Source organism: Oncorhynchus tshawytscha, linkage group LG30 (assembly GCF_018296145.1).
Source record: "Oncorhynchus tshawytscha isolate Ot180627B linkage group LG30, Otsh_v2.0, whole genome shotgun sequence".
In the NCBI taxonomy this organism is placed as follows: domain Eukaryota; kingdom Metazoa; phylum Chordata; class Actinopteri; order Salmoniformes; family Salmonidae; genus Oncorhynchus; species Oncorhynchus tshawytscha.
Genome location: NC_056458.1, coordinates 47,571,498 through 47,596,551, shown reverse-complemented (window position 1 = coordinate 47,596,551; position 25,054 = coordinate 47,571,498). Strand labels below are relative to the sequence as shown.

Genomic DNA, 25,054 nt, shown 5'->3' with positions numbered 1-25,054 from the left:
AGAGGAGTGGGACAGAGGAGTGGGAGACAGAGGAGTGGGAGACAGAGGAGTGGGAGAGAGGAGTGGGAGACAGAGGGGGACAGAGGAGGGGGACAGGGTGAGGGAAAGAGGAGGGGGACAGAGGAGGGGGACAGGGTGGGGGACAGAGGAGTGGGACAGAGGAGTGGGAGACAGAGGAGTGGGACAGGGTGGGGGACAGAGGAGGGGGACAGAGGAGTGGGACAGGGTGGGGGACAGAGGAGTGGGAGACAGAGGAGGGGGACAGAGGAGTGGGAGACAGAGGAGTGGGACAGGGTGGGGGACAGAGGAGGGGGACAGAGTGGGGGACAGAGGAGTGGGACAGGGTGAGGGAAATAGGAGGGGGACAGAGGAGGGGGGGGACAGAGGAGGGGGACAGTGTGGGGGACAGAGGAGGGGGACAGAGTGGGGGACAGAGTGTGTGTGATCCAATTTCCAGAAGCACCTAGAGCGAGAGAACTTTCATCAAAACCTTTCCTCTGAAAACAATAATAAAGAACATCTAAACAAACTTGAATCACATACTTTAGTCCTTCAACCAGACCTGCATTAATCTTTTGGACAGTATGTAAATACAAACACAAAACTAGGATTGGCTGCAAAATTCAGATAACCCACATAAAAAAAATACTACAGTTTACTATAGAATACTACAGGATTTAATATAAAATACTCCAGTAAACTTTAGTATACTGTACTACACACTGTAGTACACACCTCAATCATGTGTAGTACTTAGTATAGAATTTTGTAGTATGCTGTAGAATACTGTAGTAAATACTACAGCATTATCAACAAAATAACACTGTAGTAAATACTACAATGTCAGAAAAAAACACTATGTTTAAAAAGAATATAGTAAATACTACAGTATTTCAATTTGCATATACCCTGCCCATTCCCCGCCCCCCATTCCCCGCCCCCATATGAGAAACCAACATGCAAAGTTTAGACCGTATATTGTGTTCCATCACAGGTTGTAGAGAAGAGCAGAAGCGCTGAAGTCTCCTTTCCTTACAGAAAATTTGCTCTTTTAGTATTTCTCCAGCAGGTTCCTTCAAGGAGACCCCCCCCAACACACACACTTCTATGTCAAAGATAATAAAATAAAAACACTTCAGTAAATACTACAGTATACTACAGTCTGCAAAAACACTATAGTAAATATTACAGTATACCACAGTCGGCAAAAACACAACAGTAAATATTACAGTATACTACAGTCTGCAAAAATACAACAGTAAATACTACAGTGTTCTACAGTCTGCAAAAACACAACAGTAAATACTACAGTATACTACAGTCTGCAAAAATACTACAGTAAATACTACAGTATACTACAGTCTGCAAAAATACTACAGTAAATACTACAGTATACTACAGTCTGCAAAAATACTACAGTAAATACTACAGTATACTACAGTCTGCAAAAATACTACAGTAAATACTACAGTATACTACAGTCTGCAAAAATACTACAGTAAATACTACAGTATACTACAGTCTGCAAAAATACTACAGTAAATACTACAGTATACTACAGTCTGCAAAAACACAACAGTAAATACTACAGTCTGCCAAAACACAACAGTAAATACTACAGTATTCTACAGTCTGCAAAAACACAACAGTACATACTACAGTATACTACAGTCTGCAAAAACACAACAGTAAATACTACAGTATACTACAGTCTGCAAAAATACTACAGTATACTACAGTATACTACAGTCTGCAAAAACACAACAGTAAAAACTACAGTATATTACAGTCTGCAAAAACACAACAATAAATACTACAGTATTCTACAGTCTGCACAAATACTATAGTAAATAATACAGTATACTACAGTCTAAAAATACTACAGTAAATACTACAGTATACTACAGTCTGCAAAAATACTACAGTACATACTGTTATTTTTACTACAGTATTTATACTATAATAAACTTTAAATACTACAGTACATACTGTTATTTTTACTACAGTATTTATCCTATAATAAACTCTAAATACTACAGTGTTTTGCTGACTCCACTCCGTATTAACACTACAGTAAATACTACAGTCGTCCTACCAGAGTAAACACTACAGTGTTTTTTCATGTGGGAACTTTCAAAACAATTCCCAGGTTTTCCAGAAATCCTGTTTGTAGGATTCCAGATTTCCGGCTCATTCTCTCCTGATTCTAGAATTCTTCAAACACAAGATTTCTGGAACATTTTGGAGAAATGACCGGAAATTTTGCAAACCGACTAACAGCTCACTTTCTCACAACCCTTTACTCATACAGTATGTTCAACTGACATCTCTCTCTCTCTAGGGTGAGCATTGGTGTGGTGTGTGTTTTTATGCATGTGTGTTTGTGTGTTTTGAGGGGGTGGGGGTTATGTTTGTGTGTTTTGAGGGGTGGGGGGGGTTATGTTTGTGTGTTTTGAGGGGTGGGGGGTTATGTTTGTGTGTTTTGAGGGGGTGGGGGTTATGTTTGTGTTTTGGGGGGTGGGGGTTATGTTTGTGTGTTTTGAGGGGGGGGGGGTTATGTTTGTGTGTTTTGGGGGGTGGGGGGTTATGTTTGTGTGTTTTGAGGGGTGGGGGGTTATGTTTGTGTGTTTTGAGGGGGTGGGGGTTATGTTTGTGTGTTTTGAGGGGGGTGGGGGGTTATGTTTGTGTGTTTTGAGGGGTGGGGGGTTATGTTTGTGTGTTTTGAGGGGTGGGGGTTATGTTTGTGTGTTTTGAGGGGTGGGGGGTTATGTTTGTGTGTTTTGAGGGGGGGGGTTATGTTTGTGTGTTTTGAGGGGGTGGGGGGTTATGTTTGTGTTTTTGAGGGGGTGGGGGTTATGTTTGTGTGTTTTGAGGGGTGGGGGTTATGTTTGTGTGTTTTGAGGGGTGGGGGTTATGTTTGTGTGTTTTGAGGGGGTGGGGGGGTTATGTTTGTGTGTTTTGAGGGGGTGGGGGTTATGTTTGTGTGTTTTGAGGGGGTGGGGGGTTATGTTTGTGTGTTTTGAGGGGGGGTGGGGGTTATGTTTGTGTGTTTTGAGGGGGTGGGGGTTATGTTTGTGTGTTTTGAGGGGTGGGGGTTATGTTTGTGTGTTTTGAGGGGGTGGGGGGGTTATGTTTGTGTGTTTTGAGGGGTGGGGGGTTATGTTTGTGTGTTTTGAGGGGGTGGGGGTTATGTTTGTGTGTTTTGAGGGGGGGTGGGGGTTATGTTTGTGTGTTTTGAGGGGGTGGGGGTTATGTTTGTGTGTTTTGAGGGGGTGGGGGGTTATGTTTGTGTGTTTTGAGGGGTGGGGGTTATGTTTGTGTTTTTGAGGGGGTGGGGGTTATGTTTGTGTGTTTTGAGGGGGTGGGGGGTTATGTGTGTGTTTTGAGGGGGGGTTATGTTTGTGTGTTTTGAGGGGGGGGGGGTTATGTGTGTGTTTTGGGGGGGGGGGGTTATGTGTTTTTTTTGGGGGTATGTGTTTTTTTATGTGTGTTTTTTGGGTGGGGGATATGTGCTTTTTTTTTGGGGGGTTATGTTTATGTTTTGGGGGGTGGGGGTTATGTGTGTTTGAAGTTAGGGGTTATTGGGATTGTTAGGGACAGATTCATTTAAAGGCAGGTTGCACACTGCACCTCTGACAATGCGCCTTTAAAGGTCAAGTGCAATGTGCTTGTTGATTACGCCTTTGACTGAATCACGCTGTGTATATAAGGTAAGTAAGGTTATTGTGCAGTGTGTGTAGGGGAATGGCGCTGTTGTTTCAGTGTGTTTTAACGTTGTATCTGTATTTGTGTGTGTAGGGGTTGCCGCGGTGTGTGTGTGTGTGTGTGTGTGTGTGTGTGCGGGATGTGTATGTGTGTGTGTGTGTGTCAGGCTGTGCCGTTGGTATACTTGGATAGTTTATTCTCCAGGTCACAGATTCTCTTCTCTTGAGACAGAACTGTCACCTTGAGATTCTTAACTTCCTCCAACAACCGATCTACCAACTGAGGCTGGAGGGATGGAGGGAGGGAAGGAGAGAGGGAAGGAGGGAGGGAAGGAGGGTGGAAGGAGAGGGGATGGAGAGGAGGGAAGGAGAAGGTGGAGGGATGGAGGGAGGGAAGGAGAGAGGGATGGAGGAGGGAAGGAGAGGGGAAGGAGGGAGGGAAGGAGAGAGGGAAGGAGGGAAGGAGAGAGGGATGGAGGGAGGGAAGGAGAGAGGGATGGAGGGAGGGAAGGAGAGAGGGAAGGAGGGAGGGAAGGAGAGAGGGAAGGAGGAAGGAGGGATGGAGGGAGGGAAGGAGGAAGGAGGGATAGAGGGAGGGAAGGAGACAGGGAAGGAGGAAGGAGAGATGGAGGGAGGGAAGGAGAGAGGGAAGGAGGAAGGAGGGATGGAGGTAGGGAAGGAGGAAGGAGGGATGGAGGTAGGGAATGAGAGAGGGAAGGAGGAAGGAGGGAGGGATGGAGGGAGGGAAGGAGGGAAGGAGAGAGGAGGGATGGATAGAGGGAAGGAGGAAGGAGGGATGGAGAGAGGGAAGGAGAGAGGGAAGGAGGGATGGATGGAGGGAGGGAAGGAAGGAGGGAAGGAGGGATGGACGAAAGAGAGAGAGGGAGGAAGGAGAGATGGAGGAAGGAGAGAGAGGATGGAGGGATGGAAGAAGGCAAGATGGAGGAAGGAGAGAGAGGGAGGAAGAGATGGAAGGAGGAAGGGAAAGAAGAGATGGAAAGAAGAAACAGGAGAGAAAGGTCAAGGACAGGACAGACAGGTCAAGGACCCTACAGGCAGGTCAAGGACAGGACAGACAGGTACAGGACAGGACAGACAGGTACAGGACAGACAGGTCAAGGACAGGACAGACAGGTACAGGGAGAGGACAGACAGGTACAGGACAGACAGGTACAGGGACAGGACAGACATGTCGGGGACAATGATTTTTAGACAAACAGTCAGATAAAGAGGTGATATATTTAGTGTGACTCACGGGCAGGTTGGCTGAGCCATCGCAGGAGGACATGCTGCGTCTGGGGATGGGTCTAGAGTCCAGAACATTCTTCCTAGCCACTTTGAGCTCGCGGCTCTTGGGGGGAACGTAGCCATCCCTCATGGACTGAAGGATGGGGTCCTCGTCTCGCCCCTCCAGCCACTCCTCTGGCTCCAGGGCCGGGTCGGGGCCCGTCGTGTCTGGATACAGGTCATCCTGGAACAGGTCCGACTGGAGGGGAGGGAGGTGCAAATGGGGAGAGAGGGAAACATGGCTCGTTTTAACAAGCCGTTAATGCAGGGCAGTCAAACACATTCCATGGAGGGCCTAGTGTCTGCTGGTTTTTCAATTGAGCCCTAGACAACCAGGTGAAGGGAGTTCCTTACTAATTAGTGACCTTTATTCATCAATAAAGTACAAGGGATGAGAGAAAACCCACAGACACTCAGTACTCCGGGGAATGAGTTTGACACCTGTGTTAATGTAAGGGGAGAGAGAGAGAGAGAGAGAGTGAGAGAGAGAGAGAGAGAGAGAGAGAGAGAGAGAGAGAGAGAGAGAGAGAGAGAGAGAGAGAGAGAGAGAGAGAGAGAGAGAGAGAGAGAGAGAGAGAGAGAGAGACTTACCTTTCTAGGTACTGTCATGGCAATGGGTTCACACTTCTTGTCATGGAGTTTATATAATCTGGAGAACAGAGAAAAGTCAGATTTAGAGAATAACCACAACAAATACTCTCACATTAGCCTGCTGAGCTAAAGCCTACACCCTGTGCACCTGTGCATAACGTCTATCCCTAATTGTGTGTGTGTGTGTGTGTGTTTATTGACAGGAACCGGGTAACCGAGATTTACTAAGATTTACCTCCCAAACCCACTCTTGATTTTCCCGGGATAAATACTTGCGAGAAACTGGTAAATTATAATAAATGTTTTCTATGAACAGCATGACGTGAAATGGAACTGTTAAATAATATAAATATAAATAAATATAAATATATATAAATAATATACAATGTCTAAATGTAGCTTCTCTATGGCCAATCTCTCTGCATTCTCAATTATCAATCATCAATGCTCAGGGTGCTGACAGACAGCTGGTAACTTTCTCACTTTGCGACAGGTACATTTGTTGCATCATAGCCGATGCTACAGTGATATTAGGACAGAATGTGTAATTTACACATCTCCGTCTGGATTTCGGGGGGGGTCACCTTATTTTGTAATTGTAAAGATATATATTTATATAGTCCTTTATTGCAGCTGAAGAGGTTTTAAACTATACAACAGAACAGATGAACAGGAATGACATTTACTCCAGAAAACATTGATCTTAAAGCCACGCCCCTACTAAGCCACACATCCGCTCCAGGGGACCTGTTGCTGCATTGCAACATTAAAGGTTCCTCCAAGAACCCCTCTACCCTCCGAAGGTGCAAATAGGAACCACTGACTAGCAATAGTTCCTTGAGTATCTCCAAGGGTTCCTTGAAGATCTCCAGGGGCTCCTTGAGGATCTCCAGGGGTTCCTTGAAGATCTCCAGGTTTTCCTTAATCATCTCCAGGGGCTCCTTGAGGATCTCCGGCGGCTCCTTGAGGATCTCCGGCAGCTCCTTAATGATCTCCAGGGGCTCCTTGAGGATCTCCGGCAGCTCCTTAATGATCTCCAGGTTTTCCTTAATGATCTCCAGGGGCTCCTTGAGGATCTCCAGGGGCTCTCCAGGGGTTCCTTGAGTGTAGTGTGCTTGTATGTGTGTGGGTGTGTTTGTATGTGTGTAAGTCTCCTACCTGGCAATTTCACACTTGCTGACATCCACTCCCCTCTTGGGCATGAAGCCCATCCCCCTCTGAGGCTCCTTGCTGCTGAAGGTACTGAGGTAGTGGACATAGGGAGGTTCCTCTGTTATCTCAAAGTACCGGATACTACTGTCCCCCTGGAGAGGTGGGAGGGGAGAGCAAAGAGGAGAGTAGTGGGGAGGTGAGGTAAGGGGAGGGCAGAGGAGATGGGAGTAAGGGAGGCGAGAGGAGGGGTGGGAGAGGAGGGGTCGGGAAGGGATAGCAGGGGAGGGGAGAGGAGATGAAGGGAGAGGAGGGGTGAGGAGAGGAGGGGTGGAGAGCGGAGGTGAGGGGAGAGCAGAGGAGAGCAGAGCAGAGGAAAGGAGGTTGGGTGGGGAGGAGAAAGGAGAGGAGAGGGTAGAAGAGGGGAGGGGACAACATTATTTACTACTAAAGCACGTGTCAAACTCATTCCACGGAGGGCTAAGTGTCTTTGGGTGTTTTCGCTCCTCCCTTGTACCTGATTGATGAAATAAGATCACTAATTAGTAAGGAACTCCCCTCACCTGGTTGTCTAGGGCTTAATTGAAAAACCAGCAGACACTAGGCCCTCCATGGAATGAGTTTGACAGCCCTGATCTAAAGGGAGGTTTACAGCACTAGTAGTACTAGAGGAGGTAGTATTATCTACTGCCACTGTACACAGAGAGGGAGTGTGAGTGTGTGTGTGTGTGTGTGTGTGTGTGTGTGTGTGTGTGTGTGTGTGTGTGTGTGTGTGTGTGTGTGTGTGTGTGTGTGTGTGTGCGTGCATGTGTGTATGTGTGTGTGTGTGAGTGTCTGTGTGTGTGTGTCTGTGTGTGTGTGTGTGTGTGTGTGTGCGCGTGTGTGTGTGTGTGTGAGTGTGTGCGTGTGCGTGTTTAGGTACGTGTGTGTGTCTGTGCGTGTGCGTGTGCGTGTGTGTGTGTGTGTGTGCTCATAACGTCATACCTTTCCACAGAGGTAAACCATGTTGGTGTCTGTGTGTGTGTGTGTGTGTGTTCATACCTTTCCACAGAGGTAAACCATGTTGGTGTCTGGGTGTGTTTATACCTTTCCACAGAGGTAAACCATGTTGGTGTCTGGGTCGTAGTACGGTAACAACACCCCGTTACTTGTGTCCAACTCCAGCAGAGCAATGGGCTCCTCAAAATGTGTCTGAACAAAGATTAGAAAAGACATGATTGATGTTCATTGTTCTTCAAGAGATACGAGTCATAGATATGAGTGTGTCTGTCCACACCTGTCCACTCTGTGTGTCCCGTCTGTCCACACCTGTTCACTGTGTGTGTCCTGTCTGTGTCTGTCCACACCTGTCCACTCTGTGTGTCCTGTCTGTGTCTGTCCACACCTGTCCACTGTGTGTGTCCTGTCTGTCCACACCTGTTCACTGTGTGTGTCCTGTCTGTCAACACCTGTCCACTGTGTGTGTCCTGTCTGTCAACACCTGTTCACTGTGTGTGTCCTGTCTGTGTCTGTCCACACCTGTCCACTGTGTGTGTCCTGTCTGTGTCTGTCAACACCTGTTCACTGTGAGTGTCCTGTCTGTCAACACCTGTTCACTGTGTGTGTCCTGTCTGTCCACACCTGTCCACTGTGAGTGTCCTGTCTGTGTCTGTCCACACCTCTCCACTGTGAGTGTCCTGTCTGTCAACACCTGTTCACTGTGTGTGTCCTGTCTGTCCACACCTGTCCACTGTGAGTGTCCTGTCTGTGTCTGTCCACACCTGTCCACTGTGAGTGTCCTGTCTGTGTCTGTCAACACCTGTTCACTGTGTGTGTCCTGTCTGTCAACACCTGTCCACTGTGTGTCCTGTCTGTCAACACCTGTCCACTGTGAGTGTCCTGCCTGTGTCTGTCAACACCTGTCCACTGTGAGTGTCCTGCCTGTGTCTGTCAACACCTGTCCACTGTGAGTGTCCTGCCTGTGTCTGTCAACACCTGGCCACTGTGTGTCCTGTCTGTGTGTCCTGACTGTGTGTGTGTGTGTGTCGGCTTGTGTCTGTGTTTATTACCGGGTCCCACAGGCCCAGCTCTCTCTGGCTCATCCTGGTGAAGCCGGTAGTGAACAGGTTTCCGTCTCTGGTGAAGATGGCCCTCATTGGTCGGATCCCATCGTGTGGAGCCATCCTCTCCTATTGGACAGAACGGAGTAGTGAGTAGTGTTGTAGTAGCTTGACATTTACAGGTAATTTCTGTTTGAGTCGTCATGTGCAGCTTTTACCATGAACGCAATCTCCATGGAAACGGGAGCATCGACAACAACACTTTACAACACAACCCCCACCCCTCCCCAACTCACCCCTCCCCAACTCACCACTTCCCACCCCTCCCCAACTCACCACTTCCCACCCCTCCCCAACTCACCCCTCCCCAACTCACCACTTCCCACCCCCTCCCCAACTCACCACTTCCCACCCCCTCCCCAACTCACCACTTCCCACCCCTCCCCAACTCACCACTTCCCACCCCTCCCCAACTCACCACTTCCCACCCCCTCCCCCAACTCACCACTTCCCATCCCCTCCCCAACTCACCACGACCACCCCTCCCCAACTCACCACTTCCCACCCCCTCCCCAACTCACCACTTCCCACCCCCTCCCCAACTCACCACGACCACCCCCCCCCAACTCACCACGACCACCCCCTCCCCAACTCACCACTTCCCACCCCCCCCCCAACTCACCACGACCACCCCTCCCCAACTCACCACTTCCCACCCCTCCCCAACTCACCACTTCCCACCCCTCCCCAACTCACCACGACCACCCCCTCCCCAACTCACCATGACCACCCCCTCTCCAACTCACCACGACCACCCCCTCCCCAACTCACCACTTCCACCCCTCCCCAACTCACCACTTCCCACCCCAACTCACCACTTCCCACCCCCTCCCCAACTCACCACTTCCCACCCCCTCCCCAACTCACCACTTCCCACCCCCTCCCCAACTCACCACTTCCCACCCCCTCCCCAACTCACCACTTCCCACCCCTCCCCAACTCACCACTTCCCACCCCTCCCCAACTCACCACTTCCCACCCCTCCCCAACTCACCACTTCCCACCCCTCCCCAACTCACCACTTCCCACCCCTCCCCAACTCACCACTTCCCACCCCTCCCCAACTCACCACTTCCCACCCCCTCCCCAACTCACCACTTCCCACCCCTCCCCAACTCACCACTTCCCACCCCTCCCCAACTCACCACTTCCCACCCCCTCCCCAACTCACCACTTCCCACCCCTCCCCAACTCACCACTTCCCACCCCCTCCCCAACTCACCACTTCCCACCCCTCCCCAACTCACCACTTCCCACCCCTCCCCAACTCACCACTTCCCACCCCTCCCCAACTCACCACTTCCCACCCCTCCCCAACTCACCACTTCCCACCCCCTCCCCAACTCACCGCGACCACCTCTCTCTTGCGGGGATCACAAACGCGGAGGCGTCGGTCCTTACAGGTGGTGCAGAATAGGCTGCCATTACGGTTCCAGCTGACGTTGTAGATGAGGTCTGGGTGGTCGTCCATGGAGATGAGGGCCTCGCCAGTCCCCACGTTCCAGATTATTATCAGGTTATCACTGCCTGGGGGAGGGAGAGAGGGAGTAAAAGTGTGTGTGTGTGTGTGTGTACCTGCATTGAGTAGTATGTTGTGTGTGTGTGTGTGTGTGTGTACCTGCAGTGAGTAGTATGTTGCGTGCAGTGGGGTGCCAGGTGACAATGCCAACACGTTTGGAGTGTCCCTCCAGCACCACAATGGGCTCTGATATGGGCTGGGTCCCCATCTGGTCAGGGATCTGCCACACCTGCAGGGGGACACAATACAACGTTACACATATAGGGGGACACAATATAACGTTGCACATATAGGGGGACACAATACAACGTTACACATATAGGGGGACACAATACAACGTTACACATATAAGGGGGACACAATACAACGTTGCACATATAGGGGGACACAATACAACGTTACACCTACAGTAGCAGTCAAACGTTTGGACACATCTACTCATTCAAGGGATTTTCTTTATTTGTACTATTTTCTACATTGTAGGACAATAGTGAAGACATCACAACTATGAAATAACACACATGGGATGATGTAGTAGCCAAAAAAGTGTTACCCAAATCAAAATATATTTTATATTTTAGAATCTTCAAAATAGCCACCCTTTGCCTTGCTGACAGCTTTGCACACTCTTGGCATTCTCTCAACCAGCTGCATGAGGTAGTCACCTGGAATGCATTTCAATTAAAAAGTGTGCCTTGTTAAAAATGTATTTGTGGAATTTGTTTCCCTCTTAATGCGTTTCAGCCAATCAGTTGTGTTGTGACAAGGTAGGGGTGGTATACAGAAGATAGCCCTATTTGGTAAAAGATCAAGTCCATATTATGGCAAGAACAGCTCAAATAAGCAAAGAGCAACAACAGTCCATCATTACTTTAAGACATGAAGGTCAGTCAATGCAGAAAATATCATGAACTTTGAAAGTTTCTTCAAGTGCAGTCGCAAAAACCATGAAGCTCTATGATGAAACTGGCTCTCATGAGGACCACCACAGGAAATGAAGACCCAGAGTTACCTCTGCTGCAGAGGATAAGTTCATTAGGGATACCAGCCTCTGAAATTGCAGCCCAAATAAATGCTTCACAGAGTTCAAGTAAAAGATACATCTCAACATCAACTGTTTAGAGGAGACTGCGTGAATCAGGCCTTCATGGTCGATTTGCTGCAAAGAGACCACTACTAAAGGACACCAATAATAAGAAGAGGCATGTTTGGGCCAAGAAACACGAGCAATGGACATTAGACCAGAGGAAATCTGTCCTTTGGTCTGGTGAGTCCAAAATTGAGATTTTGGGTTCCAACCGCTGCGTCTTTGTGAGCCGCAGAGTAGGTGAACGGATGATCTCCGCATGTGTGGTTCCCACCGTGAAGCATGGAGGAGGAGGAGTGATGGTGCTTTGCTGGTGACACTGTCAGTGATTTATTTAGAATTCAAGGCACACTTAACCAGCATGGCTACCACAGCATTCTGCAGTGATACGCCATCCCATCTGGTTTGCGCTTAGTGGGACTATCATTTGTTTTTCAACAGGAAAATGGCGGTAAATAATAATTTGTTATTTTTAAAAATGTTTTTATGTTTTTTACCCCTTTTTCTCCCCAATGGTGTCCAATTGTTTTAGTAGCTACTATCTTGTCTCATCGCTACAACTCCCATACAAATTGGATGCAGTCTATCACAGTGCAATCCGTTTTGTCACCAAAGCCCCATATACTACCCACCATTGCGACCTGTACGCTCTCGTTGGCTTCATACTCGTCGCCAAACCCACTGGCTCCATGTCATCTACAAGACCCTGCTAGGTAAAGTCCCCCCTGATCTCAGCTCGCTGGTCACCATAGCAGCACCCACCTGTAGCACGCGCTCCAGCAGGTATATCTCTCTAGTCACCCCCAAAACCAATTCTTTCTTTGGCCGCCTCTCCTTCCAGTTCTCTGCTGCCAATGACTGGAACGAACTACAAAAATCTCTGAAACTGGAAACACTTATCTCCCTCACTAGCGTTAAGCACCAACTGTCAGAGCAGCTCACAGATTACTGCACCTGTACATAGCCCACCTATAATTTAGCCCAAACAACTACCTCTTTCCCAACTGTATTTAATTAATTAATTTATTTTGCTCCTTTGCACCCCATTATTTTTATTTCTACTTTGCACATTCTTCCATTGCAAAACTACCATTCCAGTGTTTTACTTGCTATATTGTATTTACTTTGCCACCATGGCCTTTTTTGCCTTTACCTCCCTTCTCACCTCATTTGCTCACATTGTATATAGACTTGTTTATACTGTATTATTGACTGTATGTTTGTTTTACTCCATGTGTAACTCTGTGTCGTTGTATCTGTCGAACTGCTTTGCTTTATCTTGGCCAGGTCGCAATTGTACCTACCTGGTTAAATAAAGGTGAAATAAATAAAATAAAAACAGGCTCGGGAGAGACGAAGGTTGAAAGTCATGCATCCTCCGATACAAAACCCAACCAAGCCGCACTGCTTCTTAACACAGCGCGCATCCAATTCGTGGAGGAAACACTGTGCACCTGGCAACCTGCTTAGCGTGCACTGCGCCCGGCCCCCCACAGGAGTCGCTGGTGCGCGATGAGACAAGGATATCCCTACCGGCCAAACCCTCCCTAACCCGGGCGACACTAGGCCAATTGTGAGTCGCCCAACGGACCTCCCAGTCGCGGCCGGTTACGACAGAGCCTGGGCGCGAACCCAGAGTCTCTGGTGGCACAGCTGGCGCTGCAGTACAGCGCCCTTAACCACTGCGCCACCCGGGAGGCCTAAATCATTTGTTCCTAACTGACTTGCCTAGTTGCCTAGTTAAATAAAAATGTTTATAAAAGCATATGTGAGATCACCTTCAAGACTGTTGGAAAAGCATTCCAGGTGAAGCTGGTTGAGGGAATGCCAAGAGTGTGCAAATCTGTCATCAAGGCAAAGGGTGGCTACTTTCAGGGATCTAATATATAACATATATTTTGATTTGTTTAACACTTTTTTTGTGGGGTTGCTACATGTCTGTCTGCCTGCCTGCCTGCCTGCCTGTCTGCCTGTCTGTCTGCCTGTCTGCCTGTCTGTCTGCCTGTCTGTCGCAGTGCTTTATCCCATTACCAGAACAAAGGCATCAGTGTAGTGACACATGGTCTTATGAACATAGCCTGTACTGTACTCCATTCATTCACACAAGCAGCTGTTAGAAGACTGGCAGTACCATCATATGATAGCTACTCCTTGATTTCAATAGATGTTCATTGTCAGAAAATACCCTTGTTTGCATCAACATGTTCTCTCTTTGATAGACACACACACACACACACACACACAAACACACACACACACACACACACAGGAGGTTGGTGGCACCTTAATCAGGGAGGACGGGGCTCGTGGTAATGACTGGAGTGGAATCAGTGGAACGGTATCAAATACATTAAACACAGGAGGTTGGTGGCACCTTAATCAGGGAGGACGGGGCTCGTGGTAATGACTGGAGTGGAATCAGTGGAACGGTATCAAATACATTAAACACAGGAGGTTGGTGGCACCTTAATCAGGGAGGACGGGGCTTGTGGTAATGACTGGAGTGGAATCAGTGGAACGGTATCAAATACATTAAACACAGGAGGTTGGTGGCACCTTAATCAGGGAGGACGGGGCTCGTGGTAATGACTGGAGTGGAATCAGTGGAACGGTATCAAATACATCAAACAACATGGTTTTGATGCCGTTCCATTCGCTCCGTTTCAGACTTTATTATGAGACCCCTCAGCAGCCTCCACGGACGCACACACGTCCTTGTGCTAGCCTTGTGGTGCAAGGCTTTGGTGGACTGTAGCCCTAGAGGGTCTGATAAACCACATTCCTTACACACACACACACACACACACACACACACACACACACACACACACACACACACACACACACACACACACACACACATAGCTTTGATATCTCATCCCTCTCCATCTGCTCACCCTTAGAGGCTCATACCTGTCATCTGATTGGTTGATAAGGGGGGCTCAGGGGCACTATGTTAAAACATGTTAACCAACCAGTGGTTACCCCAACAAAACCCCCAGCCCCGCCCCGCCCCACCCCTTTTCTAAAAGTGCACAGTACTCCTCATGAAGAGCCATGGGATCTTTAGTGTCCACAGAGAGTCAGGATCTTTAGTGACCACAGAGAGTCAGGATCTTTAGTGACCACAGAGAGTCAGGATCTTTAGTGACCACAGAGAGTCAGGATCTTTAGTGACCACAGAGAGTCAGGATCTTTAGTGACCACAGAGAGTCAGGATCTTTAGTGTCCACAGAGAGTCAGGATCTTTAATGACCACAGAGAGTCAGGATCTTTAGTGACCACAGAGAGTCAGGATATTTAGTGACCACAGAGAGTCAGGATCTTTAGTGACCACAGAGAGTCAGGATCTTTAGTGACCACAGAGAGTCAGGATCTTTAGAGACCACAGAGAGTCAGGATATTTAGTGACCACAGAGAGTCAGGATCTTTAGTGACCACAGAGAGTCAGGATATTTAGAGACCACAGAGAGTCAGGATCTTTAGTGACCACAGAGAGTCGGGATCTTTAGTGACCACAGAGAGTCGGGATCTTTAGTGACCACAGAGAGTCGGGATCTTTAGAGACCACAGAGAGTCGGGATCTTTAGTGACCACAGAGAGTCAGGATCTTTAGACACCACAGAGAGTCAGGATCTTTAGTGACCACAGAGAGTCAGGATCTTTAGTGACCACAGAGAGTCAGGATCTTTAGTGACCACAGAGAGTCAGGATCTTTAGTGACCACAGAGAGTCAGGATCTTTAGTGACCACAGAGAGTCAGGATCTTTAGTGACCACAGAGAGTCAGGATATTTAGTGACCACAGAGAGTCAGGATCTTTAGACACCACAGAGAGTCAGGATCTTTAGTGACCACAGAGAGTCAGGATATTTAGTGACCACAGAGAGTCAGGATCTTTAGTGACCACAGAGAGTCAGGATCTTTAGTGACCACAGAGAGTCAGGATCTTTAGTGACCACAGAGAGTCAGGATCTTTAGTGACCACAGAGAGTCAGGATCTTTAGTGACCACAGAGAGTCAGGATCTTTAGTGACCACAGAGAGTCAGGATCTTTAGTGACCACAGAGAGTCAGGATCTTTAGTGACCACAGAGAGTCAGGATCTTTAGTGACCACAGAGAGTCAGGATCTTTTAGTGACCACAGAGAGTCAGGATCTTTAGTGACCACAGAGAGTCAGGATCTTTAGTGACCACAGAGAGTCAGGGATCTTTAGTGACCACAGAGAGTCGGGATCTTTAGTGACCACAGAGAGTCGGGATCTTTAGTGACCACAGAGAGTCGGGATCTTTAGTGACCACAGAGAGTCGGGATCTTTAGTGACCACAGAGAGTCGGGATCTTTAGTGACCACAGAGAGTCAGGATATTTAGTGACCACAGAGAGTCAGGATCTTTAGTGACCACAGAGAGTCAGGATCTTTAATGACCACAGAGAGTCAGGATCTTTAGTGACCACAGAGAGTCAGGATCTTTAGTGACCACAGAGAGTCGGGATCTTTAGTGACCACAGAGAGTCAGGATCTTTAGTGACCACAGAGAGTCAGGATCTTGGTTTGACAGATCAGTAGAAGAACAGCTTGTTGGAAACACTGGCAGTTCATACATGATGTTCATTTACACTACAGTATGAACACACACACACACACACACACACACACACACACACACACACACACACACACACACACACACACACACACACACACACACACACACACACACACTCAGGCTGCCAGCCTTACCATGGCGGTGGTGTCCTCTGAGCAGGATGCCAGGATGTTGTCGTTGTGAGGGCACCAGTCGATGTCCAGGACAGGCCCAGCGTGGCCAGTCACCAACGGGTGGTTCTTATCCAGACGACCCATCTACATCACACAGGACAGGACAGACAGGAGGATGACGTCACGGCACTGTACATAGTCTCTAATTACTGTAGTTAGTTCACTCTACATCCTAGCAACAGCAATAGACATCTAGTTAGTTCACTCTACATCCTAGCAACAACAATATGCATCTAGTTAGTTCACTCTACATCCTAGCAACAACAATATTCATCTAGTTAGTTCACTCTACATCCTAGCAACAACAATATGCATCTAGTTAGTTCACTCTACATCCTAGCAACAACAATATGCATCTAGTTAGTTCACTCTACATCCTAGCAACAACAATAGACATCTAGTTAGTTCACTCTACACCCTAGCGCTCAGCAATATGTATCTATCCTCTAACAACATGGTTACAGTGGGTTGGATTGTAGTAACAAGGGCATTTCCATGTACAAGGCACTAACATATACATTTGGTGTCAAATGAAAGCTAAGAGAGTCTAGGCTATAATTCTCTGAAATTAAAGCATATATAAATGTTTAAAACATGTTCCATTCTGAAAATCAGGGATAAACAAATGCTTTTATTTCTGGTCAAACAGATCGAAAATGTGTCTTAGAAAACAGTAGAGTATAGTTCAGGAGAGCAGATTAGATTAGAGTACATTATAATCTACCGTGTTGTACTGTAATGTACTGTACTGAACTCTACTGCTGTGGTGTCCAAGCCTGTGAAACATAGACGTCTTATGATTGGTACAGATTTGGTCAGGTCAGGACCAACCAAATTTGGTCTTGTTTGCAGGCGGAGCTCATTAAAATAATAGCCCGTGTGTAGAATGATACCAAAACATGCAGAGTAGGATTCTACGTTATTCTCCCTTGTGTACCTATCACCGTGAAGAGAATGACATTCATCATTATGCATTTCTGTATGGTACAGATCAGGAACCCATGATGTTATTCTGTTACCCATGGAATTTCCCACAACCGTCCCCAAAATGTTTATAATACAGTTGATTGTGACAACCAAACCCCACATTCCATGTGACAACCAAACCCCACATTCCATGTGACAACCAAACCCCACATTCCACGTGACAACCAAACCCCACATTCCACGTGACAACCAAACCCCACATTCCACGTGACAACCAAACCCCACATTCCACATGACAACCAAACCCCACATTCCACGTGACAATCAAATCAAATTTATTTATATAGCCCTTCGTACATCAGCTGATATCTCAAAGTGCTGTACAGAAACCCAGCCTAAAACCCCAAACAGCAAGCAATGCAGGTGTAGAAGCACGGTGGCTAGGAAAAACTCCCTAGAAAGGCCAAAACCTAGGAAGAAACCTAGAGAGGAACCAGGCTATGTGGGGTGGCCAGTCCTCTTCTGGTTGTGCCGGGTGGAGATTATAACAGAACATGGCCAAGATGTTCAAATGTTCATAAATGACCAGCATGGTCGAATAATAATAAGGCAGAACAGTTGAAACTGGACCAAACCAGACCCCACATTCCATGTGACAACCAAACCCCACATTCCATGTGAATAACCAAACCCCACATTCCACGTGACAACCAAACCCCACATTCCACGTGACAACCAAACCCCACATTCCATGTGAATAACCAAACCCCACATTCCATGTGACAACCAAACCCCACATTACACCATGTGACAACCAAACCCCACATTCCATGTGAATAACCAAACCCCACATTCCATGTGACAACCAAACCCCACATTCCATGTGAATAACCAAACCCCACATTCCATGTGAATAACCAAACCCCACATTCCACGTGACAACCAAACCCCACATTCCTTGTGAATAACCAAACCCCACATTCCATGTGACAACCAAACCAACCAAACCCCACATTCCATGTGACAACCAAACCCCACATTCCATGTGACAACCAAACCCCACATTCCATGTGACAACCAAACCCCACATTCCATGTGACAACCAAACCCCACATTCCATGTGAATAACCAAACCCCACATTCCATGTGACAACCAAACCAACCAAACCCCACATTCCATGTGACAACCAAACCCCACATTCCATGTGAATAACCAAACCCCACATTCCATGTGACAACCAAACCCCACATTCCATATGACAACCAAACCCCACATTCCATGTGACAACCAAACCAACCAAACCCCACATTCCATGTGACAACCAAACCCCACATTCCACGTGACAACCAAACCCCACATTCCACGTGACAACAAAACCCCACATTCCACGTGACAACCAAACCCCACATTCCACGTGACAACCAAACCCCACATTCCACGTGACAACCAAACCCCACATTCCACGTGACAACAAAACCCCACATTCCACGTGACAACCAAACCCCACATTCCACGTGACAACCAAACCCCACATTCCACGTGACAACCAAACCCCACATTCCACGTGACAACCAAACCCCACATTCCATGTGACAACCAAACCCCACATTCCATGTGACAACCAACTGCAAACATTTACAAAGAAAATACCAACATCATTCAAAAAACCTTCACATTTTGCTGCCTTAAATTTAAATCTAAAAAGAAAGATGTTTTTTTTTCTACACAACCTATTCCACAAGTTTCAAAGTGAAAGAAAATGACATGAACATTTTCCAAATTATTAATAAAAAAAATAAAAAATTGAAGCTGTATTGTGGTGGCAGCCTCATGTTATGGGTATGCTTGTCACTGGCAGAGATTAGGGCGTTTGTTAGGATAAAAATCCACTTGAATGGCGCAAAGCCCATCTAAAACATTTGTGGAAACCGTGCCTCAGTCTTCTGAAAATCTAACCTTGGGATATAGTTCAAATCAAATCAAATCAAATCAAATTTATTTATATAGCCCTTCGTACATCAGCTGATATCTCAAAGTGCTGTACAGAAACCCAGCCTAAAACCCCAAACAGCAAGCAATGCAGGTGTAGAAGCATAGTTGTATTTTCAGCAGGAATACCACCAAATATTTAATACCAAAGACACCAGAATGGCTTGTCCTGAGTGGTCCAGCCGCAGTCCTGACATAAATTTGCTTGAAAACCAGAGACAAGGTTTGATAATTGCTGTCCATCAATGACTCCTAACCAAATTTACTGAGCTTGAGTAATTTTGACAAAAACAATGGAAAAATGTTGCCCTAAGAGTTGTGCGAAGTTGGTTGAATCTTATTCACAATGAATCCCAGCTGTAATGGCTGCCAAAGGAGCTTCCACCAAGTGTTAACTCTGGGCTGAGAAGACACAATGCATCATTGTTCTTTTAGTGTAAGGCAGCTACATGTGAAGACTGTGCAAGTGGTGTGTAGACTTCACTAGCGACTCTAAATTCCCCTCACCTCAATGTTTTGTCATGAATTGACCAGGTGGATGAGTTATTTTAAAGAATTCACACATTTGAACCTTAAAATTATTACACACTGCTGTTAAGATCGGGAGTAATTAGCACTGTGACAACCAACCCTGAGACAACCAACCCCGAGACAACCAACCCCGAGACAACCAACCCCTGAGACAACCAGCCACTGAGATAACCAGCCCCTGAGACAACCAGCCCCTGAGACAACCAGCCCCTGAGACAACCAGCCCCTGAGATAACCAACCCCTGAGAGGACCAACCCATGACATAACCAACCCCTGAGACAACCAACCCATGACATAACCAACCCCTGAGACAACCAACCCATGACATAACCAACCCCTGAGACAACCAACCCATGACATAACCAACCACTGAGACAACCAGCCCCTGAGACAACCAGCCCCTGAGACAACCAGCCCTGAGACAACCAGCCTCTGAGACAACCAACCACTGAGACAACCGACCCCTGAGACAACCAACCCATGACATAACCAACCACTGAGACAACCAGCCCCTGAGACAACCAGCCCCTGAGACAACCAGCCACTGAGACAACCAACCACTGAGACAACCAACCACTGAGACAACCAGCCCCTGAGACAACCAGCCCCTGAGATAACCAACCCCTGACACAACCAACCCCTGACACAACCAACCCCTGACACAACCAACCCCTGACACAACCAACCCGACACAACCAACCCCTGACACAACCAACCCCTGAGACAACCAGTCCCTGAGACAACCAGCCCCTGAGACAACCAGCCCCTGAGATAACCAAACCCTGAGACAACCAGTCCCTGAGACAACCAGCCCCTGAGACAACCGACCCCTGAGAAAACCAGCCCCTGAGACAACCGACCCCTGAGAAAACCAGCCCCTGAGACAACCGACCCCTGAGACAACCAACCCCTGAGACAAAAAGCCCCTGAGATAACCAACCCCTGAGACAACCAACCCCTGAGACAACCAGCCCCTGAGACAACCAGCCCCTGAGACAACCAACCCATTACATAACCAACCCCTGACACAACCAACCCCTGACAACCAACCCATGACATAACCAACCCCTGAGACAACCAACCCATGACATAACCAACCCCTGAGATAACCAACCCCTGAGACAACCAACCCTGAGACAACCAACCCCTGAGACAACCAGCCCCTGAGACAACCAGCCCCTGAGACAACCAGCCCCTGAGACAACCAGCCCCTGAGACAACCAACCCCTGAGACAACCAACCCCTGACACCCAACCCATGAGATAACCAACCCCTGAGACAACCAACCCCTGAGACAACCAACCCTGAGACAACCAGCCCCTGAGACAACCAGCCCCTGAGACAACCAGCCCCTGAGACAACCAGCCCCTGACACAACCAACCCCTGACACAACCAACCCGACACACCCAACCCCTGACACAACCAACCCCTGAGACAACCAGCCCCTGAGACAACCAGTCCCTGAGACAACCAGCCCCCCGAGACAACCAGCCCCTGAGATAACCAGCCCCTGAGACAACCAACCCCTGACACAACCAACCCCTGACACGACCAACCCCTGACACAACCAACCCCTGAGACAACCAGCCCATGAGACAACCAGCCCCTGAGACAACCAGCCCCTGAGACAACCAACCCCTGACACAACCAACCCCTGACACAACCAACCCCTGACACAACCAACCCCTGAGACAACCAACCCCTGAGACAACCAGCCCCTGAGACAACCAGTCCCTGAGACAACCAACCCCTGAGACAACCAACCCCTGAGACAACCAGCCCCTGAGACAACCAGCCCCTGAGACAACCAACCCATGACATAACCAACCCCTGAGACAACCAACCCATGAGATAACCAACCCCTGAGACAATGAGACAACCAACCCATGAGAGGTGTGTATTTATAGCATCGTGAGGTGGTGTTGAAGGGGGAGTTTTTCTTTTGGTTCACCAGGGAGCCAGTGCATGGTGGATGGAGCAGCATAGATACAGTTGAAGTCGGAAGTTTACATACACCTTGGCCAAATACATTTAAACTCAGTTTTTCACAATTCCTGACATCTAATCCTAGTAAATATTCCCTGTCTTAGGTCAGTTATGATCACCACTTTATTTTAAGAATATGAAATGTCAGAATAATAATAGAGAGAATGATTTATTTCAGCTTTTATTTCTTTCATCACATTCCCAGTAGGTCAGAAGTTTACATACACTCAATTAGTATTTGGTAGCATTGCCTTTAAATTGTTTAACTTGGGTGCGTTTTGGGTAGCCTTCCTCAAGCTTCCCACAATAAGTTAGGTGACTTTTGGCCCATTCCTCCTGACAGAACTGGTGGAACTTTGTTTGTAGGGTCAGGTTTGTAGGGCTCCTTGCTCACACATTCTTTTTCAGTTCTGCCCACACATTTTCTATAGGATTGAGGTCAGGGCTTTGTGATGGCCACTCCAATACCTTGACTTTGTTGTCCTTAATCCATTTTGCCACAACATTGGAAGTATGCTTGGGGTCATTGTCCATTTGGAAGACCCATTTGTGACCAAGCTTTAACTTCCTGACTGATGTCTTGAGATGTTGCTTCAATATATACACATCATTGTCCTGCCTCATGACGCCATCTATTTTGTGAAGTGCACCAGTCCCTCCTGCAGCAAAGCACCCCCACAACATGATGCTGCCACCCCCGTGCTTCACGGTTGGGATGGTGTTCTTCGGCTTGCAAGCCTCCCCCTTTTTCCTCCAAACATAACGATGGTCATTATGGCCAAACAGTTCTATTTTTGTTTTTGTTCAGACCCGGTGGCATTTATCCAAAAAGTACGATCTTTGTAGCCATGACATCATTTTCTGGAATTTTCCAAGCTGTTTAAAGGCACAGTCAACTTAGTGTATGTAAACTTCTGACCCACTGGAATTGTGATACAGTGAAATAATCTGTTTCTAAACAATTGTCGGAAAAATGACTTGTGTCATGCACAAAGTAGATGTCCTAACCGACTTTCCAAAACTATAGTTTGTTAACAAGAAATTCTTGGAGTGGTTAAAAAACGAGTTTTTTATGACTCCAACCTAATTGTATGTAAACCTCCGACATCAACTGTATATATAGAATCTCCATCCATCTATTATATAACCATGTCTATCTCTCCCTCTCTCCTACTCTGCTTCCCTCTGTCCATCCGTCTATTATATAACCATGTCTATCTCTCCCTCTCTCCTACTCTGCTTCCCTCTGTCCATCCGTCTATTATATAACCATGTCTATCTCCACCTCTCTCCTACTCTGCTTCCCTCTGTCCATCCGTCTAATATATAAACATGTCTATCTCTCCCTCTCTCCTACTCTGCTTCCCTCTGTCCATCCGTCTAATATATAACCATGTCTATCTCTCCCTCTCTCCTACTCTGCTTCCCTCTGTCCATCCGTCTAATATATAACCATGTCTATCTCTCCTACTCTGCTTCCCTCTGTCCATCCGTCTAATATATAACCATGTCTATCTCCACCTCTCTCCTACTCTGCTTCCCTCTGTCCATCCGTCTAATATATAACCATGTCTATCTCTCCCTCTCTCCTACTCTGCTTCCCTCTGTCCATCCGTCTAATATATAACCATGTCTATCTCTCCCTCTCTCCTACTCTGCTTCCCTCTGTCCATCCGTCTAATATATAACCATGTCTATCTCTCCCTCTCTCCTACTCTGCTTCCCTCTGTCCATCCGTCTATTATATAACCATGTCTATCTCCACCTCTCTGAATTGAAGAGGATATTCAGCCACGTCAGTCTGCTCCTCAAATGTCTATCTCTCCCTCTCTCCTACTCTGCTTCCCTCTGTCCATCCGTCTAATAATAACATACACCTTGGATGGAGAGAGATAGCGGCAGTGTTCATTTCATGGATCTCTCTCTCTCTCCACCTCTCTCTCTCTCTCCTCTTCTCTCTCCTTGGATCTCTCTCTCTCTCTCTCTCTCTCTCTCTCTCTGTCTCTGTCTCTGTCTCTGTCTCTGTCTCTGTCTCTGTGCATGCTGGGAGTTTTTGGAGTTTGAGTGTTTGGTGTGGAAAGCTCTATCCTAACTAACTTTCTTTATTCTTTTCTTTACATGTTATTTTCTATGGTGGAGGGTTAATGCAATATTTGTTTTTAGCGGTATCCAAAGTTTTTTTTCAAAGTTAGGGTGGAAGAGGACAGAGTAACTTTCCTGGGGGTTGGAAGGTGTAGTGTGCGCAATGGCTTCTCAGCCTAGCGCGGAGGAGACGCTGTCGATATGGCATGGATTCAGGTGTGTTCCTGAGAACGGAGTTAAGGTGGAGGAGGTTCTGCTCGCGGTCGGTGAACAGGTAGGAGCTGAGTTTATACATTCTGCTTCTAGAATGAACAAAGCTGTGGTTGTGTTCATGAAAAGGGCTAATTTGGTCGGTAGGCTAATTGCTAGCGGAATATTTGTAAGGGATGTGTTGGTGTCAATTTCACCTCTCTCTACCCCTTCAACAAGAGTTGTAGTGGCAAATTTGCCTCCGTTTATTACGGATGATCAAATTAGGAAAGAGCTGAGTCGTTTTGGTAAGTTTGCTAGCGGTTTCCGTGTACTGTCAGCAGGTTTTCAGGCAGATGCCGTTAAGCACGTTGTTTCGTTCCGGAGGCAAGTGTTTATGTTTCTGAACAACAATGAGCAACAGCTAAATGTGCATTTTAAAGTGAGGCATGGGGAGGGGCTCTATGCAGGTTTTGCCAGCACAGATAGTCTACGGTGTTTTGAATGTGGGGATTTGGGGCACAAGAGTTTTGCGTGCCCACATAAAGGCCATAGACAAGATGAGGGTACAAGCGCAAGTGGGGGAAATCGAGGTCAAAATGCAGGGGGTAAGGAGATGCAGACAGCAGAGGCTGGGCCTAGTCAGTCTAGAGATGGTGGTGTAGATGAGGCTGGGTCTAGTCAGGCTAGAGATGGTGGAGAAGCAGAGGCTGGGTCTAGTCAGGCTAGAGATGGTGGAGAAGCAGAGGCTGGGTCTAGTCAGGCTAGAGATGGTAGGGTAGTGGAGGCTGGGTCTAGTCAGGCTAGAGATGGTGGAGAAGCAGAGGCTGGGTCTAGTCAGGCTAGAGATGGTAGGGTAGTGGAGGCTGGGTCTAGTCAGGCTAGAGATGGTGGAGAAGCAGAGGCTGGGTCTAGTCAGGCTAGAGATGGTGGGGTAGCTGAGGCTGGGCCTAGACATGCTATGGAGGGTGGTGCAGATGATGCTGGGCCGAGTCATGCTTTGGAGGGTGGTGTAGCTGAGGCTGGCCCTAGTCATGCTATGGAGGGTGGTGTAGCTGAGGCTGGCCCTAGTCATGCTATGGAGGGTGGTGCAGATGATACTGCGTCTAGTCAGGTTATTCTAGTGGAT

General features: G+C 47.6%; 1 protein-coding gene and 1 pseudogene across 1 annotated transcript in view; one reads left to right on the top strand and one right to left on the bottom strand.

Moving 5' to 3' along the window:
* Positions 1 to 1,037: 1,037 nt before the first annotated feature.
* LOC112239674 lies at positions 1,038 to 1,089 on the top strand (annotated as a pseudogene).
* Positions 1,090 to 3,541: 2,452 nt separating this feature from the next.
* Positions 3,542 to 25,054, bottom strand: part of LOC112239673 (coronin-6-like) — a 47,653-nt gene continuing 26,140 nt past the window's right edge. Inside the window, exons 3-11 of the mRNA XM_042309070.1 lie at positions 16,180 to 16,302; positions 10,449 to 10,578; positions 10,179 to 10,357; positions 8,780 to 8,899; positions 7,818 to 7,922; positions 6,741 to 6,886; positions 5,583 to 5,640; positions 4,960 to 5,190; positions 3,542 to 3,990 (exon numbers count right to left, since the gene is read on the bottom strand). Coding sequence (XP_042165004.1) covers positions 3,868 to 3,990; positions 4,960 to 5,190; positions 5,583 to 5,640; positions 6,741 to 6,886; positions 7,818 to 7,922; positions 8,780 to 8,899; positions 10,179 to 10,357; positions 10,449 to 10,578; positions 16,180 to 16,302 — 1,215 coding nt within the window. The 3' untranslated portion in view covers positions 3,542 to 3,867. The remainder of the gene's footprint in view (positions 3,991 to 4,959; positions 5,191 to 5,582; positions 5,641 to 6,740; positions 6,887 to 7,817; positions 7,923 to 8,779; positions 8,900 to 10,178; positions 10,358 to 10,448; positions 10,579 to 16,179; positions 16,303 to 25,054) is intronic.